This window comes from Heterodontus francisci, chromosome 1 (assembly GCF_036365525.1).
Source record: "Heterodontus francisci isolate sHetFra1 chromosome 1, sHetFra1.hap1, whole genome shotgun sequence".
Lineage (NCBI taxonomy): Eukaryota > Metazoa > Chordata > Chondrichthyes > Heterodontiformes > Heterodontidae > Heterodontus > Heterodontus francisci.
The window spans coordinates 55,530,772-55,556,407 of record NC_090371.1 but is presented as its reverse complement, the minus strand read 5'-3'; the positions used below and the strand labels follow the sequence as shown (position 1 = coordinate 55,556,407).

General features: G+C 41.7%; 1 protein-coding gene across 10 annotated transcripts in view; it reads left to right on the top strand.

Moving 5' to 3' along the window:
- Positions 1-25,636, top strand: part of LOC137369501 (transcription factor 4-like) — a 648,100-nt gene that overhangs the window by 171,104 nt on the left and 451,360 nt on the right. For all 10 annotated transcript variants that reach the window (XM_068030798.1, XM_068030777.1, XM_068030816.1 and 7 more), the window contains one exon: positions 9,867-9,966. In XM_068030798.1, coding sequence (XP_067886899.1) covers positions 9,867-9,966 — 100 coding nt within the window. The remainder of the gene's footprint in view (positions 1-9,866; positions 9,967-25,636) is intronic.

Here is a 25,636-nt window from a genome sequence, read left to right as displayed (position 1 = left end):
CACCTTTAACATAGGAAAACACAATTGGAGAAAAATTGACACTGAGCCAAAGGCGGTGGTGATATGCTGTCAAAAGCTTGATCAAAGAGGTAGGTTTTAAGGAAGATCTTAACGATGGAAAGGTTTAGGTGGGGACTTTCAAAGCTTCATATCTAGAGGATTGAAGCAATGGCCATTAATGGTGGTGTGAAGGAAGTGGGGGATCTGTTGAAGGATCATCGAAGTCTGGAGGTGACACATGCATAGATGAGAGTTTCTGCAGCAGGTAGCTTGAGGCAGGCCAGAGACTTGGAAGGTGGGGAGGATATGGTTTTGGAGTATCATCTCTAGAGTAAATAGGATGCAGAGGCTGCGAATGTTCAATTTCAAACTGAGTCAGTGGATGAGGAGAGGGTTAGAATTGGAGGTGAGGGTACAAAGTTTTTGGCAGAATTGAAGACAAGTGTTTGTTTTCTTTTCGATTTGTTACTGGAGGAAATTGCAGCTCATCCAGGAGTGGATGCTGGACAAGCTGGCTGGCAGCACTGAAGCAATGGGGAGGTCTATTGAGATAGCGAAAAGGAAGAGCTAGGTGTCGTCAGTATAAATGACTTGTTTAGATGATGTCATCGAGGAGGGGGCTAACAGTAGATCCTTAGGGAACCTCAGAGGTAACGGTGCAAATGTGGGAAGTAAAGCCATTGCTGGATATGCTGCAAGCTACACTTTGGTTAGAGTGGATCAAACAATGGCAACAAGAGATTAACAACAGAGGAGAGGTGTTGGAAGAGGATTGTGTGGTCAACAATGTGAAAGGCTGCATACATATAGAGGACAAGGAGAGATAATGTATCATGGTCACAGTCACATAAGATGCCATTTGTGACTTCAGTTAGAGCCATTTCAGTGTTACACAGGGGTTGAAACTTGATTGGTGATTCAAATGTGGAGTTGGAGGAAAGATGGGCATGAATTTGGGAGGAGGTATCCTGTTCAGACACTTTGGAGAAGAAAAGGAGATTAGAGATCGGGTGGTAGTTTGCAATTATAGAGACGTCCAGGTTGAGTCTTAGGAGGAAGGATTGATGGTTTTGAAAGGGAAGGAGACGGGACCTGAGAGGATTGCACACCGAGAATCTGGATTAGCAAGGGCTTTGGACTAAGTCAGGCTATCTCTACCCACCAAAGGTCTGTGTTGTAGAAACAGCTGAAAAATGCAGCTGGAATTTATGAAAGTAAAATCTGAAAACATAAGGCAGATTTGACCAATGTAATCATTTTTTATTTTGCTATCTTCTTGTGTTACCTGGGCGTGGCTGCAGACATCCAGAGGCATCCTTAAATCGCACTTTAAAAAAAAACGTTTGTTGATTACTGGGAACACACATGGCCTGGAATATTTGGAGGGGAGCTTCCCATACTCTTGTCATGCTTCAGCATTCTCCTAAATATAGAATATGACATTGAAGACAGTAATTCATCCATAAAGCCTGATGCTGCCCAGGTCATGGTGAAAGAGGAGGTAGTTGAGACATTGGATGGGCTAAAAATTGATAAAGGGTGTAAGGACAAGCCAAGCAACTACAGGCCAGTCAGTTTAACCTCAGTGGTGGGAAAGCTTTTAGATAATCCTTGACAAAATTAATAGTCACTTGGACAAATGTGGATTAATTAAGGAAAGACAGCACGATTTGTTAAGGACAAATTGTGTTTAACTAACTTGATTGAGTTTTCTGAAGAGCTACAAAGAGGGTTGGTGAGGGTAATGTGGCTGATGTGCTGTATATGGACTTCCAAAAGACATTTGACAAAATTCCACATAACTGGCTTGTCAGCGAAGTTAGAGTTTATGGAATAAAAGGGGCAGTGACGGAATGGATACGAAATTGGCTGAGTGACAGGAAACAGATAATCCCACCTACCATCATTTGGTCCGTAGTCCTACAGATTATGTCACTTGAGGTGCATATCCAGACTCCTTTTGAATGAGTAGAGGGTTTCTGCCTCAACTATTCTTTCAGGCAGTGAGTTCCAGACCCCCACCACCCTCTGCGTGAAAAAACTTTTCCTCATCTTCCCTGCAATCTTTCTACCAATCACTTTAAATCTACGCCCCTTAGTCACTGACCCCTCTACTAAGGTAAATAGGTCCTTCACCTCCACGCTATCCAGGCTCCTTAAAATGTTGTGAATTTTAATCAGATCTCCCTCTGCGTTCTCTGTTCCAAGGAGAACAACCCCAGCCTATCCAATCTTTCCTCATAGCTGCATTTTTCCAGTCCTGGCAATATCCTCGTAAATCTCCTCTGTACCCTCTCTAGTGCAATTACATCCTTTCTGTAATGAGATGACCAGAACTGCGCACAGTACTCGGAGTTGTGACCTAACCAATGATTTATACAGTTCCAGCATAACCTCCCTGCTCTTATATTCTATGCCTCGGCTAATAAAGGAAAGGATTCTGTATGCCTTCTTAACCACCTTATCGACCTGTCCTGCTACCTTCAGGGATCTGTGGACATACCTTCCAAGGTCCTCTACGCCTCAGTATTTTCCCATTAATGGTGTATTCCTTTGCCTTGTTTGACCTCCCCAAATGCATCACCTCACACTTCTCCAGGTTGAATTCCATTTGCCACTTTTCTGTCCATCTGACCAGACCATCAGTATCTTCCTGCAGCCTACAGCTATCCTCCTTTCTGCCTACCACATGGCCAATCTTTGTGTCATCTGCAACCTTTGATCATGTCCCCCACATTTAAGTTCAAATCGTTTATATATACCACAAAAAGCAGGTGACCCAGTACTGAGCCCTGCGGAACGCCTCTGGAAACAGCCCTCCAATCGCAAAACACCCATGAACAATTATCCTTTGTTTCCTGCCACTGAGCCAATTTTGTATCCACCTTGCTGCATTTCGCTGGATCCCATGGGATTTTATTTATTTAACCAGTCTGCCATGTGGGACCTTGTCAAAAGCCTTGCTAAAATTAAATGTAGACCACATCAACTGCACTACCCTCATCTATCTTCCTTGTTACTTCCTCAAATTCGATCAAGTTAGACAAGATCTTTCCTTAACAAATCCTAGCTGTCTAGCCTTGATTAATCTGTGCCTTTCTAAGTGACAGTGACAGTTTATCCTGTCTGTCAGAATAGATTCCAATAATTTGCCCACAACTGAGGTTAGACTGGCTAGCCTGTAATTATTCAGTCTATCCCTTGCTCCCTTTTTAAACAGTTCTCCAATCCTCTGGCACCACACCAGTATCCAGTGAGGACTGGAAAATGATGGTCAGACCTTCTGCTATTTCCTCTCCTCCTTTAACACCCTGGGATACATTTCATCTGGCCCTGGTGATTTGTCAACTTTCAAGGATGCTAATCCCATTAATACTTCCTTTCTCCCTATGTTAATCACATCCAATACTTCACACCCCTTTTCCTTAACTATAATATCTGCATCATCCATCCCCCTCTTTTGTGAAGACAGGCGCAAGGTATTCATTGAGAACAATACCAATATTTTCCATCCCTACACACAAGTTACCTTTTTGGTCTTTTATGGGCCCTACTCTTTCCTTAGTTATCCTCTTACTCTTAATGTATTGATAAAACATCTTTGTTTTCACCTTGATTTTGCTTGCCAATATTCTTTCATGTCCTCTCTTTGCTTTCCTAATTTCCTTTTTGATTTCACCCCTCCACTTTCTATACTCCTCTCTGCTTTCTGTAGTGTTGAGTTCTCTGTGTCGGGCATAAGCTTTCCTTTTCTGCCTTCTCTTGCCGTAGGTTCTTTGACATCCATGAGGCTCTAGATTTGGCCCTCCCACTCTTTTTCTTTCTGGGAACATGTTTACTGTGAACTCCTTGAATCTCCATTTTGAATGCCTCCCACTGCTCTATGACACTGATTTACCTTCAAGTAGCTGTTTCCAGTCCACTTTCGCAAAATCACTCCTCGGTTTAGTAAAATTGGCCTTATCCCCAACTCTTGTCCTATCTCTGTCCTTTTCCATAATTGTGTTAAAACTGACTGAATTCTGATCACTACCACCAAAATGCTCTCCCACTGCCACTCCTTCCACCTGCCTATCTTCATTTCCAAAAAATTAAGTCTAAAACTGCACCCTCTCTTATTGGACTTGCTGCATACTGACCAAAAAAGTTCTCCTGGATGCACCTCAAGAATTCTGCACCTTCAATTCCTTTCACTCTAAAACTATCTGATGATATTGGGGTAATTAAAATCCCGTACTATTACTGCTCTATTATTTTTGCACTTCTCAGAGATTTGCCTACATATCTGCTCTTGTATCTCCCTCTGACTGTTTGGGGATCTATAGTACACTCCCAGCAGTGTGATTGCCCATTTTTTGTTCCTTAGCACAATCCATTTGGCTTCATTTGATGAACCTTCCAACATATCATCCCTTCTCACAGCTGTAAGAGTTTTGTTGACCAATTGCCATTCCCTCTCCTTTCTTATCCCCCTCCCTATCACGTCTGAAAATCCTGTGACCTGGACCGTTGAGCTGCCATTCCTGTCCCTCCTTAAGCCGTGTTTCTGTAATAGCTATGATATCATACTGCCACGAGTCTATCTGTGCCCTCAGCTCATCTGCTTTATTTGCTATACTCCTTGCATTGAAATAGATATCCTTGAGCACTGCCAAACTTTTTTTAAATTTTCTAACTTTTGTTTCCTCTGTCTTCCAGACTCATCCAATAATTTTCTGCCTTCCATTTTCACTTCTGATTTTTGTCCCAACTGAGTCTACCCTCAGGTCACCACCCCACCCCCCCCACCACCCCACATCCCCTTGCCAAGCTAGTTTAAATCCTCCCCAACAGCACGAGAAAACGTCCCGCAAGGAACTCAATCCCGGCTCTATTCAGGTGCAACCCGTTAGGCCTGTACAGGCCCCATCTCCCCCAGAGCCAGTCCCAATGTCCCAAGAATCTAATGCCCTCCCTTCTGCACCAATCAAATCTTTTCTTAAAATCCATGTAGACAGCATCCACTGCATTCCCTTCATCAACCTTTTCTGTTGCATCAAAAAATTTCAATTAGTCGAGTATGATTTGCCTTGTACAAATCCATGCTGGCTGTCCTTAATTAATTCAAATCTCTCCACGTGACTTTTTTTTCCCCCGATTATTGTTTCTAAAATCTTGCCCACCACAGATTTTAAACTAATTGGCCTGTAATTGCTAGGATTGTCCTTGCACCCTTTCTTGAATAGGGGTGTCATATTTACCATTCTCCAATCCTCATCCATTTTAACTTCCTTCACCTTTTTAAAGTACTACCTCTTTCCGCATGATTTTTTGTTCATAATATTTGTGCCACATAGGTGTCGGGGAATGACCACCTCCAACAAGAGAGAATCCAACTATCTCCCCTTGACATTCAATAGAATTACCATAGCTGAATCCCCCATTATCCACATCCTGGGGTGGGTGGGGGAAGGGGTTTACCATTGACCAGAAATTGAACTTGACCAGCTATGTAAGTACTGTGGCTACAAGAACAGGTCAGAGGCTGGGAATTCTGTGGCGAGTAACTTGCCTCCTGATTCCCAAAGCCTGTCCACCATCTACAAGGCCCAAGTCAGGAGTGTGATGGAATACTCTTCACATGCCTGGATGGGTGCAGCTCCAACAACAGTCAAGAAGCTCGACACCATCCAGAACAAAGCAGCCCATTTGATTGGCACCCATCCACCATCTTCAACATTCACTCCCTGCACCACTGATGCACAGTGGCAGCAGTGTGTACCATCTACAAGATGGACTGCAGCAACTCACAAGTCTCCTTCAACAGCACCTTCCAAACCTGTGACTTCTTCCACTTAGAAGGACAAGGGCAGCAGATGCATAGGCACACCACCGCCTGCAAGTTCCCCTCCCCGCCACACACCATCCTGACTTGGAACTTCTATCGCCGTTCCTTCATGTCACTGGGTCAAAATCCTAGAACTCCCTTCCTAACAGCACTGTGGGCATACCTACACTACGTGGACTGCAGCGGTTCAAGAAGGCAGCTCACCACCACCTCCTTCAGGGCAATTAGGGATGAGTGATAAATGCTGGCCTAGCCAGCGACGCGCACATCCCGTGAAAGAATGAACAAAAACCCCATCTTTACTTTGATCTTTTGCCCACTTGTAACTAGTTATTTGATTTTGTCCCTTTTATTCACGATACCTCTTGGTTAATTGTTTCCTGCATGGATGTTGTATCTATTATCTATTTCATTTTCACTATTAGCTGATCCTGGAAGGTTTTATTTTCACAGCTGCATCCCTTCCAATTTTAAATTCTTCCTCACTTTCTTATTGAACTGCTTTGACAGTACTTTATCACTGTCCCTGTTCAGATGTAGCCCATCCTTGCAGAATAGCTCCCATCTGTCTCAGAACTGGTGCCAATCCCCAACTGAAGAGGCCCTTCCCTGATGCCACACCTTTATTCCCTCATATAAGATTGGTGAAATGGGCAGACAAGTGACAGATGAAACTTAATGCGGAGAAAAATGATGTGATTCATTTTGGTAGGAAGAATGAGGAGAGGCAATATAAATTAAAGGGTACAAGGCGGTGCAGGAGCAGGGGACAGGGGGGTATAAGTGCACAAATCATTGAGGGTGGCAGGGCACATTGAGAAAGCTGTTAATAAAGGATATCGGATTCCGGGCTTTATAAATTGAGGCATAGAAGTCAAAAATAATTTCTAATAAACCTTTATAAAGACACTGGTTCAATTTCAACTGGAGTATTGTGTCCAATTCTGGGCACCTCACTTTAGGATGTGAAGGAATGAGAGAGGGGGCAGAAAAGATTCACACGAATGGTTCCAAGGATGAGGAACTTCAGTAATTAGATAGATTGGAAAAGCTTGGACTGTTCTCCTTGGAGAAGAGAAGATGAAGAGGAGGTAGAGGTGCTCAAAATCATGAAGGGTCTGGACAGAGTAGATAGGGAGAAACTGTTTCGATTGGTGGAAGGATCCAGAACCGGAGGTCACCGATTTAAGGTGATTGGCAAAAGAAGCAACAGCACCATGAGGAAAAACTTTTTTATGCTGAGAGTGGTTAGGATTTGGAATGCACTGCCTGAAAATGTGGTGGAGGCAGATTCAATCAAGGCCTTCAAAAGAGAATTGAAAATTATCTGAAGAGAAAAAATTTGCAGGGCTACGGTGAAAAGGCAGAGGAGTGGGACTAGATGAGTTGTTCTTGCAGAGAACAGGCACAGACACGATGGGCTGAATGACCACCTGTGCTGTAACCATTCTATGATTCTAATCACCTTGTCCTAACCTATTCAACACAGTTGGGGAAGTAACTCTGAGTTTAAGTCCATGACCTCCTTTTCCTAAACTTGTTTCCTAATCTCAATTTAATTTTAAAGGATTTCAGACCTATCTATCTATACCATTGGTTCACACAAGGATGACAAAAACTGGTTGCTCCTGCTCCCCTTGCAGAATCTTTTAAACTTTTTGAAATATCACTAGCAAAAATGAGAGCGCATGGAATTTGAGGTACATTTAAGACTTGGGTTAATAATTGGTTGGGAGGCAGGAGAGTTGGAGAGTAGGGATAAAGGACAGCGTAATCTGATTGGCAGAAAATAAGTGGTCTTCCCCAAAGACCTGTACCTGGGACCTTATCTTTTCATCAAATATATCAATAACCTGGATGAAGGAATAAAGTTGTATATCCAAGTTTGCGGATGACATTAAGTTAGGAGGAACAAGTAAGTTGTGTAAAGGGGAGCAAGGCATTATCAAGGGTTATAGACAGGTTAAGTGGGAAAAACTGTCAGAGTTCAATGCGGAGAAGTGTAAGGATACAAGAAAGACAAATAATATTTTATGATGGAGAGAGAAACTGTGGTGTAGCAAAAAGGGATTGGGTGTTGCCAAAAGCTAGTTCACAGGTACAAAAACTATTCAAAATCCTAATGTTGGCTTTTATCTCGAAGTCGGAAGATAAAGAGGAGGTTATGTTGAGATTGTATAAAGCTTTGGTTAGACCCCACCTGGAGTACCGTGTTTCAGTTCTGGGCACCTCGGAGGATATATTGGTCTTGGAGGGGTGCAATGTAGATTCACCAGAATAATACTGAAGCTAAAAGTGTTAAATAATGTGGACAAGTTGCATAGCTGGACTTGTATTCCCTTGAGTATAGAATATTAAGGGGTGATCTATCTAATTGGGACACGATGGGTCAAGTCGCTTCTTTCTGTGTCGTAAACTTTCTATGATTCTGTAACTTGATAGCTTCTTTGTGTCTGCTCTATTTCCTTTGCCGGGGGAGCCAGAACAAGAGGGCATGACCGTAAAATTAGAGCTAGGCCTTTATGGAGTGATATCAGGAAACATCTGTTCATACAACGTGTTGTTGAAGTTTGGAACTCTCTTGCTCTCAACCCCCCAAAAAGCTGTTAAAGCTAGGTCAAATTTTAAAGATGGATAGATTTTCACTAGGTAAAGGTATCGAAAAGTGGAACAAAGATGGGTAAATGGAGGAGTTGTACAGATCTGCCATGATCTAAATTAAATAACAGAATAGGTTCAAGGGGCTGAATGTCCTCCTCCTGTTCCTGTGTACTCTAACATCAAGAAGGCAACAAAGCATCTGGAGCTGTAAATCTAGATGAAAAGATCATATGAGCCCCCCTAAACTATTGGATCACCTATCACTACTACATATCCAGCTCTGTTGCTAATCCCCTTTCCCTACTCCCTTGAGTCATATTTTGTTTGTTGGTGCCATTGATAGTAACTTAACAACCATGACCAGAGTTCTCATTTTCCCTACAGGAAGCTAGAGCTTCAAATCATTTGAGTGCCTAAGTTATTCGTTCTTAAAAAAAAACTTTCCTTCCTGCCTTCCCCAACCTCTTGGTCCAAGAACCGGTCTCCTTCCCTGATATGTCCTGTTGTCTCAATCTCCTCCTCAAGTTTTAAGATTTTGAGCTTCAGCAATGTGAGTAGGTGACATTTCCCACAGATATGTTTGTTTAAGTCAACACCCGGTACTCAAAGCTCCCACATCTTGCAGGAATGATGATTGGCTTTGGACCTTCTGAAGTAAGGAAAAGAAAATTGGCTGGTGTTCTCTTTCCAGACTGCTAACTGATTACCCCTGTGGGACATGCATTGGTTAAAAATAGGATTGTACTGGTCTATGGTGTCTGTGTTGCATCACAAAGACATTCACTGTCATGACTTGTGAATAATGAGATAAGTTAAAAGAATTGGAGGACTACTAGCACTTGTGGAAGCATATCTCAGCAATTAGCTCGTGGCTTTTTTCTTTGGGAGTGGAGGGATAGGGCAAATAAATGGCAGAGAAAGATTGTTGATCAAGCAGAACAATCTGTGCCTACGCTGTTGTTTGAAGATCGCAAATCAGAACTTTTACATCTGGATGCAAACTATTTGCTATCCTCCAGATGGTCTGTATAGACCATCAAGCAGTGCCATTATTGATCTGGCAGCTACTATCTTTGCTACTTCTGCTGCTGCCTCCACTGGAGGTGTACCGAGAACCACCTCTTCAGGTGTCTTGGCACCTTGAGTGTACCGTAACATTAAGTCTAGCATGGCATTGAGGTAAAATGTTTGGGTCCAGAGCCTCTTCTGTGTCTGACTTGAATCTATCTGTTGTTGCAGCATTGTTCTAGTTGTGGTCTTGAGGAGACAAGGATCTGGCTGTATGTCCTTGCACACAAATGTTGTAAATTGTGTGGGTGTTGGCTGCTACTTTTACATTTAAGTCTTTTTTTTAAATTAATGTTTACTCATCATGTACAGTAGCTTGGCAATTACTAAAATGTTGAATTATGCCCGTATTTATTTTAATGTTTTGTAGAGCTATGGTGATGGATTACACTATGAGCAAGTGACCAACAGGGATCTTGGATCACATGACAACCTTTCCTCTTCCTCGTTCATGAATTCTCGGCTTGTAGGTAAGTACTACAGTGGTGTGCTTGTATTTGTCCTAGAAGTGTAACTTTACAAATGTGAAGTGAGTGTTCGTTACTTTTCTATCTTCACTGTGTACCTGCAGATCTACATTAAAGGTAGCCTTTTTTCCCTAACGTTACTGCTACAGCATTGTTGAAGATTAGAAATTAGCTGGTTTATGAACACTGTTCCCTTCCAAGAATCAGAGCCAGAACCTAGAGAACTCGAAGAGAAGAAGCCAGTCTAGACAAAATCAGTGGGATTGACTAGGGTGAGATGGAAGAAGGGGCTGAAGAGAGATTAGAAGGACGTATTGTTTCCCCGTCCTCATACAATCATATTGATATTGTTACGAAAATGCTTCTGTTTTTGTGAAATTTATTTTTTTGAGGAATTTGTAATCAAACTGAAGGAATGTTGGACCAGTTTTTTTTTTACCCAAGAGGGTTATCAAGAGGACACTAAAAGGACTTGTTTGACAACAATGTTTATTGGTTGTCACGTGACTCAAGTTAAAAATAGGACAGAAACTCTGGTAATTGGGGAAGATGTGTGCAGAGAAGTGACAGGTCAGAAGGTGGACTTTCCGTTTCCGGTTGCACTTTTGAATTGTTGAGTTGGAAATGAACTGTTTAAAAAAGGGTTGGAGTTTTTAAAAAATGAGCCTGCAGGGCAGAACCCCATCTCTGCTCAGCCTGTGGGGGAAGAGGAGAAGAAAAAAGGAAGAGCACTCCAAGGAGAGAAGAGAAGACCACAACCCAACTCAGCTTTCCTGCACCTCTCTAAAAGACCCTCAGTAATCCACTGTCAATTCATCTCGTCTCCTGTCTTTGAGGAAAGGCAGCTAAATTAATTCTCAACGCCGGCTGAAAAGAACTGTTCTAAAAGATCCCAGTGACCTGTCTGTGTACTCAGAAGCCAGACTGTATGCCAGTTTTGGAACACAACATACTTCATCTGCTGTTTATTCAAGAATGAGCAAGTATTGAGCCCAGGTATTTTTTTTTTTTTGCCTGTAACAGAGCTCTAAACAAAAATCCCCTTTGATTTTTCCAGTGTGTGTGTGTGTGTGTGTGTGGGTGGGTGGCTAAGGTAAAAAGGAATTGTAATATTTCAATCTGTTTATGCTTTACTTCATTACTGGTTAAGACTTGTTTTATAACAAACCTATAATTTTGTTTGTTAAAGAAACCTGGTTGGTGTGTTTTATTCTGGGATAAAAATAGTCTATTTTTATCTCTTACCATATTGATAAGTGGGGGAAAAAAAATAAAAATTTAATGTGACCCGTGAAGAAGTGCAACTAGAATAAACAGTGCATTGCTCCTGCCTCAGTCGTAACATCTAATTGGGAACTTTTTGCAGGATAAGTCCAACATTGACGACCTACGATTGTAAGTGGGGTAATTTTTTTTAAATTCATTCATGGGATGTGGGCGATGCTGGCCAAGCCAGCATTTATTGCCCATCCCTAATTGCCCTTAAGAAGGTGGTGGTGAGCTGCCTTTTTGAACCACTGCAGTCCATTTGGGGTAGGTATACCCACAGTGCTGTTAGGAAGGGAGTTCCAGGATTTTGACCCAGCGATTTCAATGATAATTGAAAAAAGAAAAAGAATCAGGTTTCTTGTGAAATAGAGTCAAGTCTACACCACCAGAAGGTCTTAAACAGTTGCTGTGACTTTTCTGGGGATGGAGGATGTATCCCTGAGTTATTTGAGGAACTTAGCCAAGATTAAGCTAATAGCATTGGCAGCAAAATTGGGGTTAGAGTTAAAACCAGGAGCTAAGGAAGCAGACATAATTGATGTAATAGCACAACATTTGCAATTGGAAGAGGAAGAAAGCAAACCAGAGGGTCGTGCAGTTGAATTAGCTAAAATTCAGATACAGATGATGCAGCTTGAGCTTGAACAGAAAAAGGAAGAAAAAGAATTGAAAAAACTTGAACTTGAAAGACAATTGACAATGAAGAAACTTGAGGAAAGGGAAAGTGAAGGAAAGGAATTTGAATTAAAAAAGATGGAACTAAGACAAAAGAGTGGCCTTGGCTCTAAGGAAAGTTATAGTGAGGAAAGATCTGACTCCAGCCCAGGACCCTGTGGAGAGCTGTTTAAATTTGTGTAAGCCGTCCCTAAGTTTGAGGAAAGGGACGTAGAGGCATTTTTCATTTCTTTTGAAAAGATAGCCAAACAGATGAAGTGGCCAAAAGAAGGCTGGACACTGCTTATGTAAAACAGGTTGATGGGCAGAGCTCACAAAGTTTATGCAATGCTTTCTGAGGAGGCTTCTGCAGATTGAGATGGCAAAAAAGGCTATTCTTGCTGCTTATGTGTTAGTCCCTGAAGCGTATAGGCAGAAATTTCTGAACTTCCGTCGATTTTCTGGGCAGACTTATAAAATTTAAGAGGCGAAAGCAAATTAATTTTGATAATTGGATATGGGCATTAAAGATGGAAGCCACGTATCAGAACCTTAGGGAACTAATTCTCCTGGAAGAATTTAAAAATTCACTCCCACTGTTAGTAAGAATCCATGTAGTGTAGAGGACCAGAAGGTTTCAATAGCCAGATAGACATTGGAAATTGCTGATGATTATAAGCTTTATTGTAAGCTCAAACCCTTTGCCTGTCACCCCCACAAATTTGAGAAGGATAGAAAGTGGGAGGGTGAAAGGAAGGCAAGTAGCCGTGGGCAGGAAGGGATAGATGGAAATGTCCCGGGATCATCTGCTCAGACCAGAAAGGAAGATGTTGAGGATGAAAGTGAGGTCTGCAAGTCTAAATGTTATCATTGTCACAAAGTGGGACACCTTTGTGCAGAATGCTAGAAGTTGCGGGGTAAACCCATGGGTCTTACTGGGGTATACAAAGCCAATCCAAAGAAAGGGGCCCTGACTGAGAGTATGACAGATAGGGCTATAGCTCTGACTGCAGCTGTGAGACTAAATACAAAATCCAATGTGAGTGCAGAGGTTGTGAATAGGATACCTGAGTTATAGGGAATTCTTGTCGAAAGGAAAAGCAACTCCTTATCTTTCAAGTGTGGCAGGCAAACCTATAGTTATACTTAGGGGTACAGGAGCCAGCCAAACACCTTAGCTGGGGAAAGGCATAGCATTTCCACCAGAGAACGTACAGAATGCTAAAGTTTTAGTGAATGGTATTGGTGGGGAGTATATACCTGTACCTTTGTATCGGGTGCACCTAGAGTGTGACCTAATGTCTGGAACGGTAACTGTAGGAGTTGTCCATAGTTTGCCAGTACACAAAGTTGACCTGGGAATGATTTGGCCAGAGCAAAGGTAAGTAGCTTCTCCAGTGGAAAACTCGTGAAGTTAGAGACTGAACAGTTGCAGGAAAAGGTCCCTGGAACTTTTCCTTCATCTGCAGTAACTCGATCAATGGCTTAACAGGTTACGCTGTTGGAGGTAAAATTGGCACCGTTAGATCGTTGAATATTTGAAACTTTCTTTGGAGATTTGGACAATTGGAAGGACATTTTTAATAAGTCTTCTCTGATCAAGGCTCAGGAAGCTGATCCAGAAGCTGAGGCAAAAGGAGTTCCAGAAGGCTAGTATATTAAAAATGATATTCTGATAAGGAAGTGGAGACCTCCTCACAGACCTGTCGACAAAGAATGGATGGTAGTCCATCAGATAGTTGGATTGTCAGGAACTATTAAAAGATAGCGCATGAAATTCCTGTAGTGGGACATGTGGGGATCCGGAAGGCCAAATCACGTATAAGCCGACATTTTTACTAGACTGGTCTTTCCAAGGGCGTGGTGCAGTTTTGTTAAATGTGCCGTCACATGCCAGATTGTGGAAAACTGCAACCTGCCATAAAACTGGCATCTCTAATTCCCATACCAATTATTGGGGAACCAGTTAGTAGGATGTTGGTAGACTGTGTAGGACCTTTACCGAAAACAAAAGCGGGACACCAATATATACTCACTATCATGGATATGGCTACTCAATTCCTAGAGGCCATTCCCTTGAACAATTTCTGCTAAGGTAGTGGTAGAGAGGTTAACCCAGTTCTTCACTAGATATGGATTCGCGATTGTGATACAGTCGGATCAAGGTTCCAATTTTATGTCGAAAACTTTTCAAGAAGTTATGGGTAATTTGGGTATAACAGTTAAAGTCTTCAGCATACCACCCACAGACACAAGGAGCTTTAGAAATGTACCATCAGACCCTGAAAACAATGATCAGGGCATACTTTCATGAATATCCCCATGATTGAGATAAAGGGCTATAATTTCTTTTGTTTGCCACTGGGAATTCACCGAATGAATCTACCAGTTTTAGTCCTTTTGAATTAGTTTATGGACATGAGATAAGAGGTCCTTTAAAACTCACTAAAGAAAGGTTTTTAGAACAGAAGGACAAATCATCTTTGCTAGATTATGTATCTGTGTTCTGGGAACGGCTCACAAGAGCTTACAAAGTGGCTCAAAAACACCTAAAAGCTTCCCAAACAACTGTGAATGGGCAGACAAATATGCACGGACCCGAACATTTCAACCAGGGGATGAGGTGTTAGTATTACTGCCTTTACAGGATGAACCTTTGAAAGCATGTTTCAGTGGTCCATATAGAGTGGTCAGGAGAATTGGTAAAGTAAATTATTTGAGTTTGTTCAGCAACTCAGGCTGGTTTTCTATGCTCTGGTCGTAATGCACATATTATACTGTATTTTCATTGAAATTTAAAAGTACAATGTAAACCTCTACTATCAATGCATATAATGTTCCTGCATGCATTTGCAGTAATATTGCTGATGTCCTTGTGCTGGGCAAGAGGAGCACGAAGTGTGACACAAACTTTTTTTTTGCAAAACATGCATGCAGATGCAAGATTGTAGTCAATAAATAATGTACAATGTTATTAATGGAACAATGATACTCTTGGGGCTGGGGGAAATAAAACTTTGTAGAATTAGGTGAACTTAGCTGAATGGAATAAACATGAAACTTCCCATTGGCTTGTTGTGACCTTTACTTTTTCGTTCAGCAGTTGCTTTCTTACAATTTACAGGCACCAGGTCTGTCAACTCTCTCTAATGGACATAACTAATGTCAGCAGGCTTTCGGACAATATGGATCACAGTCAAACCTAGTTGTGTCCTCACCTGGATTTCTTGATAGAAATCAGGATCAAGAATGCTGACCAGTTATTAATTTTGTTTTCCTTAACACTGGAGGGCTGAGGCTAATTGCAGCATCATTTCCACCATTCTGGCTAAGGTGCTCTCACTTTGTACAGACTGGAGACTCAATCTGGGATTGTCAGGCTCTGTAAGATTCAACTAGTCACTGGATAAACATGCTGAGCCATTGTGAGGGAGCTGCCTCCTTAATAAATATTTATTCTTGGGGTAAGTTACTTCTTGCCAGTTAAACACCTATCTGAATAAAATCTTTTTTGCTTTATGAAAATGCTGGGGAGGGTGGGGGGCGGCAGGGTGTAAGTCCACTTGTACATCCAATTTTGAGATTTTTCCTTTTGATATTGTATTTTTTTAAAAACCGGAAAATATCTGTGGTTAGCCACATACTTGGAGTAGGGAATTTATTCCTTGTGTCTGAGATAACATCCAGATCGGACCTATTGTTATATGAGTCATTTGGCATTTGGAGGGGAACAGCATAAACCCAAAATAGCTGTGTACTCAACGTCAGCATGTATTGGCTCTAGCCATGACCGTTCTTGCCTGATAACTACTTTTCATGCTTTTTTAATGCAGAGAAGTGTGAAGTGATACATTTTGGTAGGAAGAATGAGGAGAGGCAATATAAAATAAAGGATACAATTCTAAAGGAGGTGCAGGAGCAGAGAGTCCTAGGGGTATATGTGCACAATGTTGAAGGTGGCAGGACAGGTTGAGAAAACAGTTAATGAGGCATACGGGATCCTGGGCTTTATAAGTAGAGGCATAGAGTACAAAAGCAAGAAAGTCATGGTGAACCTTTATAAAATACTAGTTCAGCCTCATCTGGAATATTGTGCCCAATTCTGGGCACCACACTTCAGGAAGGATGTAAAGGCATTGGAGAGGGTGCAGAAAAGATTTAGGAGAATGGTCTCAGGAATGAGCAACTTCAGTTACGAGGATATGTTGGCAAAGCTTGGGCTGTTCTCTTTGTAAAGTGAAGGTTGAGAGGAGATTTGATAGAGGTGTTGAAAATGTCTGGACAGAATAAATAGAGAAACTGTTTCCATTGGCAGAAAGGTGGAGAACCAGAGGACACCGATTTAAGGTGATTGACAAAAGAAGCAATGGTGACGTGAGGGCACAGATAGACATGTGGCAGTATGATATAGCTGTTACAGAAACATGATTTAAAGAGGGACAGGAATGGCAGCTCAACGTTCCTGGTTAGAGTTTTCAGAGACGGAGATGGTGGTGTAGTGGTGACATCACTGGACTAATAATCCAGAAGCCCAGGCTAATGCCCCGGGTACACTGGTTCAAATCCCACCACGGGAGCTGGTGGAATTTAAATTCAATTCATAAAAAAAAACTGGAATTGAAAGCTAGTCTCAGTAATAGTGCCATGAAACTTTCGATTGTTGTAAAAATCCATCTGGTTCTCTAATGTCCATTAGGGACGGAAATCTGCCATCCACCTGGTCTGGCCTACGTGTGACTCTAGACCCACAGGAATGTGGTTGACTCTTAACTGCTGTCTGAAATGGCCTAGAAAACCACTTAGTTCAAGGGTAATTAGGGATGGGCAACAAATGCTGGCCTTGCCAGTGACTCCCACAACCCATGGAAGAAAGAAAAACTCCACGTCAAACTTTTTTTTTTGAGGGTGAGGCATTTGCATAGTGGTGATGTCACTGGACTAGAAATCCAGAGGCCTAGGCTAATACTCTGGGAAATGGGTTTGAATCCCACCATGGCAGATGGTGAAATTTGAATTCAATTCATAAATCTGGAATTAAAAGGCCAGTCAAATGGCGACCATAAAACGATTGTTGATTGTTGGAAAAACCCATCTGGTTCACTAATGTCCTTTAGGGAAGGAAATCTGCCACCCTTACCCAGTTTGGCCTACATGTGACTCCAGATCCACAGCAATGAGCTTGACTCTTAACTGTCCTCTGAAATTGCCTAGCAAGCCACTCAGTTTCTCAAGGGCAATGAGGGGTGGGAAATAAATGCTGGCCTAGCCGGCAATGTCCACATCCCTTGAACTGAAAATAAAGACACGATAGGGAGGGGGTGTGGCAATTTTGGTCAAAGAAACAATTACAGCTGTGAGGAGGGATGATATTTTGGAAGGTTCATCAAATGAGGCCATATGGATTGAGCTAAGGAACAAAAAAGGGGCAAGTCCAACAAGAGAGGGTGCAATTTTAGACAGTATTAGGAAATGAAGATGGGCAGGTGGAAGGAGTGGCAGTGGGAGGAGAGCATTTTAGTGGTAGTGATCATAATTCAATTCAGCTTTAACATAATTATGGGAAAGGACAGAGACAGAGCAGGAGTTAGAGTTCTTAATTGGGACAAGGCCAATTTTACTAAACTGAGGGGTGATTTAAAGAAAGTGGACTGGAAACAGCTACTTGAAGGTAAATCAGTGTCAGAGCAGTGGGAGGTATTCAAAGGGAGGTTCAGAGTAAACATGTTTCCACAAAGAAAAAGGAAGGGACAGCCAAATCTAGAGCTTACAGGGTAAGATAAGGTAGAAAAGGAAAGTCCGACACGAGAACTCAATACTACAGAAAACTGAGAGGAGTGTGGAAAGTGGAGGGGTGAAATCAAAAAGGAAATTAGGGAAGCTAAGAGCGAGCATGAAAAAATATTGGCAAGCAAAATCAAGGTGAACCCAAAGATCAGTACATTAAGAGTAAGAGGATAACTAAGGAAAGAGTAGGGCCCATAAAAGAGAAAAAAAGTAACCTATGTGTAGGGCAGAAGATGTTGGCATTGTTCTTGATGAATACTTTGCGTCTTCACAAAAGAAGGGGACGATGCAGATATTGTAGATAAGAAAGAGGGGTGTGAAGTATTGGATGTGATCAACATAGGGAGAGAGGAAGTATTAATAAGATTGGCATCCTTGAAAGTTGATAAATCACCAGGGCCGGATGAAATGTACCCCAGGCTGTTAAAAGAAGCCAGAGAGGAAATAGTGGAATGTCTGACCATCACTTTCCAGTCCTCACTGAACACAGGTGTGGTGCTGGAGGATTGGAGGACTGTTAATGTAGTACCTCTGTTTAAAAAGGGAGCGAGGAAATAGACCGAATGATTACTGACCAGTCGATGTTACCTCAGTCGTGGGCAAATTATTGGAATGAATTCTGAGACAGGATAAGCTGTCACTTAGAAAGGCACAGGGTTAATCAAGGACTGTCAGCACAAATTAATCCAGGATAGTCAGCATAGATTTGTTAAGGGAAGAATTTGTCTGACCAACTTGATCAAATTATTTGAAGAAATAAGAAGTAAGATACATGAGGGTAGTGCAGTTGATGTAGTCTACATGGATTTTAGCAAGGCTTTTGACAAGGTTCTACATGGTAGACTGGTTTAAAAAAAAAGCTCATGGGATCCAGGGAAATGTAGCAAGATGAATACAAAATTGGCTCAGTGGCAGGAAACAAAGGGTAATTGTTTACGGGTGTTTTTGTGATTGGAAGGCTGTATCCAGTGGGGTTCTGCAGGGCTCAGTACTGGGTCCCCTGCTTTTTGTGGTATATATTAACAATTTGAATGTAAATGTAGGGGGGCATGATCAAAAAAGTTTGCAGACGACAAAGATTGGCCATATGATAGATAGCTGTAGGCTGCAGGAAGATGTTGATGGTCTGGTCAGATGGGCAGAAAAGTGGCAAATGGAATTCAACCTGGAGAAGTGTGAGGTGATGCATTTGGGGAGGTCAAACAAGCCAAAGGAATATACGATTAATTGGAAAATGCTGAGACGTGAAGACGAAGTGGGGCACCTTGGAGTGAATGTCCACAGATCCCTGAAGGTAGCAGGACAGGTCGATAAGATGGTTAAGAAGGCATATAGAATTGTTTCCTTTATTAGCCGAGGCATAGAATATAAGAGCAGGGAGGTTATGCTGTAACTGTATAAATTATTGGTTAGGCCACAACTTGAGTACTGTGTGCAGTTCTGGTCATCTCATTACAGAAAGAGAATGCTGAGGGGAAATCTGATTGAAATGTACAAAATTTTGACGGGCCTGGATAGAGTGGAGGTGAAGGGCCTATTTACCTTAGCAGAAAGGTCAGTGACTAGGGGGCATAGATTTAAAGTGATTGGTAGAAGGATTAGAGGGGAGATGAGGAAAATTGTTTTCACCCGGAGGGTGGTGGGGTTCTGGAACTCGCAGCCTGAAAGGGTAATGGAGGCAGAAACCCTCAACTCATTCAAAAGGAGTCTGGATATGCATCTCAAGTGCTGTAATCTGCAGGGCTACGGACCAAATGCTGGAAGGTGGGATTAGACTGGGTGGATTGTTTTTCGGCCGGCACAGACACAATGGGCCAAATGACTTCTTTCTGTGCCGTAAACTTTCTATTCTATTCTAAAACATTTTTTTCGCAGTGAGTGTTTAGGATCTGGAAATGCACTGCCTGAGAATTTGGTGGAGGCATATTCAATAGTGACTTTCGAAAGGGAAGTGGATAATTATCTGAAGTTAAAAAATTTGCAGGTGTGTGGGCAAAAGATGTGGGAGTGGCTGAGTAGCTCTTGGAGAGCCAGCACAGACACAATGGGCCCAATGGCCGCCACCTGTGCTATAGAACCATTCTATGATTTCTGTGTAAGATAAAGACTTGTGGGCCAAATGACAACAATTTAAAAATGTGAGCTTACCTTTATTTTTTCACACAATATATTCGAAATTGAAGACCATAAATTGTAAAAATAGAATACGGCATTTTTAGATTTTACTGCACAAAGTACTTTTATCTGGCTCTACGACTCATGAAAGAGATTACATCACTTCTGATTATGCATCATTCATCACTTGTGAAATGAGCTTTGCTTTTGGCAACTTGTGTATAATGTCTATTTTTTTATAGTAAAATAACTTAGAAATGTACATGAAAACAGCGGAAAAACCATAATAGCCTAAGAGCACAAGTTCAAAGAACACACAGGTCCTGCAAAATTGAAGAGGGGGGAATCCCCACAGTGACAATAACTTTGAAGTGAAGTTATGAATGCAATGGCATCATTTAATTAGTTGGGGATGCCCCAGTGTGTGGTGAATATCACCCTTCCTGCAACAATGTTGTAACCCTTTGAAAAAGTTCATTTCTATACTACTGTTAAAGACGTAGGATCTTAAAGCAAGTTGAAACCTCTCTTTAAAAAAAAATTCAGACCTGTAAATTCTAAACAGATGCAACGAAGCCAAACCTTTTCCTCATCTCTAACTAATGAAGATAGCATTAAGAACCGTAAGTTCTTAGCAAGAACCTTAGTAAACGATGAGGTTATGCTTTCCTTTATCAACAAAAAAGGGCCTTGATTTTAAGCCTGCCCACAAGGGGAAACCAGGCAGGTGGTTTGTTAAAATTAGGGCTGCAACTTACCTTGATTCTACTATCACAGAATGCAATTTTAACATGCTGTTTTTAACAGCGGTATAGGACACCTACCAGAAAACAGTCGGGTCCTGCTTTAAGTATGCAGATTTGGCTATGACTGCATCATCCCAATTACCATTTTTACTCAAGTCCTTAGTGAGGAAGCTGGCATTTGGTACTGTGGAGTAGTTGTAAGGTGATGAGGACTTTCTCTGCCACCACACCCTCCTGCCCCGCCCCAAAAGAAAGTGTGTGTGTCAAAATACAATTGTTAATGTATCTGTAACTAAATGGTTTTTCACTGATTTGTGATTTTGGAAAAAAAAAAGTCATATTAAAAAAACTTTGCAACCTGTGCAGTGTTATGTCTTCATTCTACATGATATTTCCAAATAGATTGAAACTGCTCATTTGATGCCTGGTCTGGTACCAAGCCAGATAGACAACGAGGGTGCCAGCTTTCATTTGCCGTCAAAGTTAGATGATCTCAGCTGGGTCAGTTGATAATTAAGTCTTTGTCTCACTCGACTGGAAAGGCATGAAATCAGTCCGAATCCCTGCTCCTAGTCATTATTCAGTGTCAGCTGAGAGAAAGTTTATGCGCGTCAATGTAAGATGACATGATCATGCTTAGTTGAAATTCCTCACTCCTCTCAATTAGGATCATAGAAGAATCATTGGATCTTACAACATAGAAGAGGGGCCATTTGGCCTGTTGTGTGTTTGAAACAGCTGGTCAATTTAGTCCCAAACCCCAACCTTTTCCCTATAAGCCTACAAATTAGTTCTCTTCAACGACATAACCAGTTGCCTTTGAAAGTTCCTATGGAATCTGATTCCTTTTCAGGTAGTGCATTCCAGCTCATAATAACTCTCTATGTGGAAAAAAAATTCCCTTCCCTTTCCCTCTAGTACAACTGCCAATGAGATAAATGACTAGATGATTTGCTTTTAGTGATTTTGGTTGAAGGATAAATATTGACCAGCTGTTCCTCGATAGTGCCATGAGATCTTTTACATCCACCTGAGCAGGCAGATTTACAGGAGGCTCAGTTTAACATCTCATCTGTAATACGACACCTCCTATCATGCAGAACTGGAGTGTCGGCTTAGTTTCAATTGTATTTCCATTCCTAACCACTAACTTCAGACATAGAAATGGTCACTCAGATGAGATACCAGTAGTTGGCTGTTGCCCATGGAAATACACTCCTATATGAGTTAGCACATTCAGGTGACATGGGGAATAAACCAATGGAACAAAATCTATAGGCAGATTTAGACATAATTGCTCTGGAGAGAGTACAGAGGAGATTTACAAGAATGTTGCCAGGGCTTGAAAATTGCAGCTATGAGGAAAGATGGGATAAGCTAGGGTTATTTTCCTTCGAGGAGGCTGAGGGGTGACTTAATTGAGGTGTGCAAAATTATGAGGGGCCTGGGTGGAGTGGACAGGAAGGACCTGTTTCCCCTAGCAGAGGGGTCAAATACCAGGGGGCACAGATTTAAGGTGATAGGTAGAAGGATTAGAGGGGACATGAGGAAACATTTTTTCACCCAGAAAGTGGTGTGTGTCTGGAATTCACTGCCTGGATCGGTGGTGGAGGCAGAAACCCTCAACTCATTTGAAAGGTACCTGGACCTGCACCTGAAGTGCTGTAACCTTCAAGGCTACGAACCAGGTGCGGGAAGGTGGAATTAGAATGGGCGGCTAGTTTTTTTCAGCCACCACAGATACGATGGGCTGAATGGCCTCCTCTGTGTTATAACTTTTCTATGGTTCTATGTTCTATGGTTCTATTTAATAAATGTTACTGGTGTTTAAAAACAAATGAGAAATGAATTGATAATTGGAAAACACAACTCGTACCTCTTTATCTGTATCCCATTTCATCGTGCTTTTGCTGCCAGGCTGCTTGCTGTTGCTCCTGATGCTCCTTTCACACCAAGAGATTTGATAACCTCACTACTGTGCACATTCTGAGAAGATGGCAAAGACATTATTAACAGCTAGACTGTGCTGCAACTGATTCCAAAGGCAGTCCCTTAGTCTTCTGACGTGCAGACAAGTACATGTCAGGTGGTCAAATTACTTGAAGGCTGACACAACCAAGAAGGTCTGTTTGGATAGGAATAGTGGCCAACATCTCTCTACTTTAAAATTGTAACATTAAACATTGTTTGTTTTAGCGTAACTATTTTCCTTTCCTTTATAAGAACAAAAGTACAAATCTTGAATTTTTAAAAATCATTGCTTTCCTTTTCTTGTCCAATTTGTTCAATGAGTTGTGATCTGTGTATGTATGTCTTGGAGGTTTTACTTGATGCCTTTTTATACATGATAAATTGGATTTCTGCCGTACTCCTATCTTCAGTGCTGTGTGGAAATTGTTCCAAAACATTTTGACTCAATGCCTTAAATCTTCCTGAATGTCTGATTGGGTTCCAATAAAACTGGCTCATTTGGATCAACGTTTAAGTTTCTCACTGTGCAATACTCTATATTCATGAGTATGGAAGGGGTAAATAAATATCTGATGTGTACCTTTTGTTGCCTTTTTTTGCACATATTGTGGTCATAGAGTCATAATGCCATAGGAGGCTAGTCAGCCTATTGAGTCCATGCTGGCTCTCTGCAGAGTAATCCAATCAGTCAAATTCCATCCCCACAGCGTTAACTTTATTTCCCTCAAGTGCTCATCCAATTTTCTTTTGAAATCGTTCATTGTGTTTGCTTCCACCACTCTCGTAGGCTTCAGGTCATTACCACTTGCTGCGTAAAAAAGTTATTTTTCTTTCTCCTTGGGGAAAATGTGAGGTTGTCCACTTTGGTGGGAAGAATAGAAAAGCAAAATGTTATTTACATGGTGGGAGACTACAGAATGCTGCAGTACAGAGGGATCTGGGTGTCTTTGCATATGCCTTTGTACAAGGATCACAAAAAATTAGCATGCAGGTACAACAATTAATTAGAAAGGCAGATGGAATGTTGGCATTTACTGCAAGGGGGATGGAGTAGAAAAGTAGGCAAGTCTTGCTACAGCTGCACAGAGTATTGGTGAGACCACATCTAGAGTACTGCATTCAGTTTTAGTCTCCTTACTTAAGCAGGGCTATAATTGCATTGGAAGCAGTTCAGTGAAGGTTCACTCGGCTGATTCCTGGCATCAAGGAGTTGTCTTATGAGGAATAGTTGAGCAAGTTTGGCCTATACACGCTGGAATTTAGAAGAATGAGTGGTTATTGAAACATATAAGATTCTGAGGGGGCTTGAGACAGGGTAGGTGCTGAGAATGTGTTTTCCTTCGTGGGGGAATCTAGGACAAGAGGACACAGTTTCAAAATAATTTTAAGATAGAGATGAGGAGAAATTTCTTCTGAGGGTTGTTAATCTTTGGAATTTTCTTCCCCAGAGAGCAGTGGAGTCTGGGTCATTGTCTAACTCAGGCTTGAATATATTCAGATTTTTTTGATCTACAAGGGAGTTGGGTTGCGGGAGGCAGGCAGGAAAGTGGAGTTAAGGCCACAATCAGATCACCGATGATCGTATTGAATGGTGGAGCAGGCTCGAGGGGCTGAATGGCTTACTCCTGCTCCTAATTCTTACGATCTCACATTCCCCCCTGCATTTCTTGCCTGAAATCTTACATTTGTGACCCCTCGTGCTTGTACCATCAGCTAATAGGAATAGTTTTTCTTTGTCAATCCTATCCAAACCTGTCCTAATCTTGTACAACCTTTAACAAATCTCCCCTCAATCTCCTTTGATCCAAGGAGAACAACCGCAGCTTCTCTAACCTAACCTTGTAGCTAAAATTCCTCATCCCTCATCCCTAGAACCTCACATCCTTCCTAAAGTGTGGTGAGCAGCACTAGACATAATACTCTAGTTGTGGCCTCACTAGAGCTTAAAGAGCATTTATCCGTTCTGGAAAAGGTATCATTCTTTTGTAAAGGGTCTCTCCAGGTTGTGGTTTAGTTTTGATTTGGGTGCCAAATTATACATTATGGAGTCATTACGGTACAGGATAATGCCACTCGGACCATCAAGTCCATGCCAGCTCTCTGTAGAGCAATCCAATCAGTCCCATACCACCGCTGTATCCCCATAGCCTTGCAAATTTAGTTCCTTCAAGTACCCATCCAATTTTCTTTTGAAATCATTTATCGTCTCTGCTTCTACCACCCTTGTAGGCAGCGAGTTCCAGGTCATTACCACTTGCTACATAGAAAAAGTTCTTCCTCACGTCCCCCTGCATCAATGGCCCAGAACCTTAAATCTGTATCCCCTCGACCTTGTACGATCATCTGATGGGAGCAGCTTTTTTTTGTCTACCGCATCTAAATCTGTCATAATATTGTACATCTCTATTAAATCTTCCTTTAGTCTCCTTTGCTCCAAGGAGAACAACCCCCTCAGCTTTTCCAACTTAACCTTATAGCTGAAATGTCCTCTGCACCCTCTCAAGGACCTTCATATCCTTCCTAACTGTGGTGACCAGAACTGGATGCAATACGCTAGTTGTGGCTGAACCAGAGTTTTATAAAGGTTCAGCATAACTTCCCAGCTTTTGTATTCAATATCTCTATTTATGAAGCCCATGGTCCCATATGCTTTGCTAGCTATTCTCTCTCAATATGTCCTGCCGCTTTCAAAGACCTATGCACATAAACCCCCAGGTCCCTTTGTCACTGCACACTCTTTAGAACTGTGCCATTAAGTCTGTATTGATCTCCCCATCCCTTCTGCCCAATGCATCACTTCACACTTGTCAGTATTAAATTCCATCTGCAACTTTTCTGCCCATTCTGCTAGCCTGTTTGTGCCCTGTTGCAGACAGTTTGTATCATCCTCACTGTTTGGCATCAGAAAATTTTGAAATTTTGCTCTTTTTTTCCCCCCCAATATCCAAGTCATTTATATATTTTTTTAAATGACCCTTGGGTAATAATAGAAGACCTATTTTGAATGAAAATAAAGCTAAGAGATCAAAGCAGCAAGCAATCCTGGCATTCATTGCCTATCCATAGTCTCCCTGGTGGTGTTGGGCCAATTATATAGTTTGTTGGACCACTTTGGAAGTTAGGTGAAAGTTAAC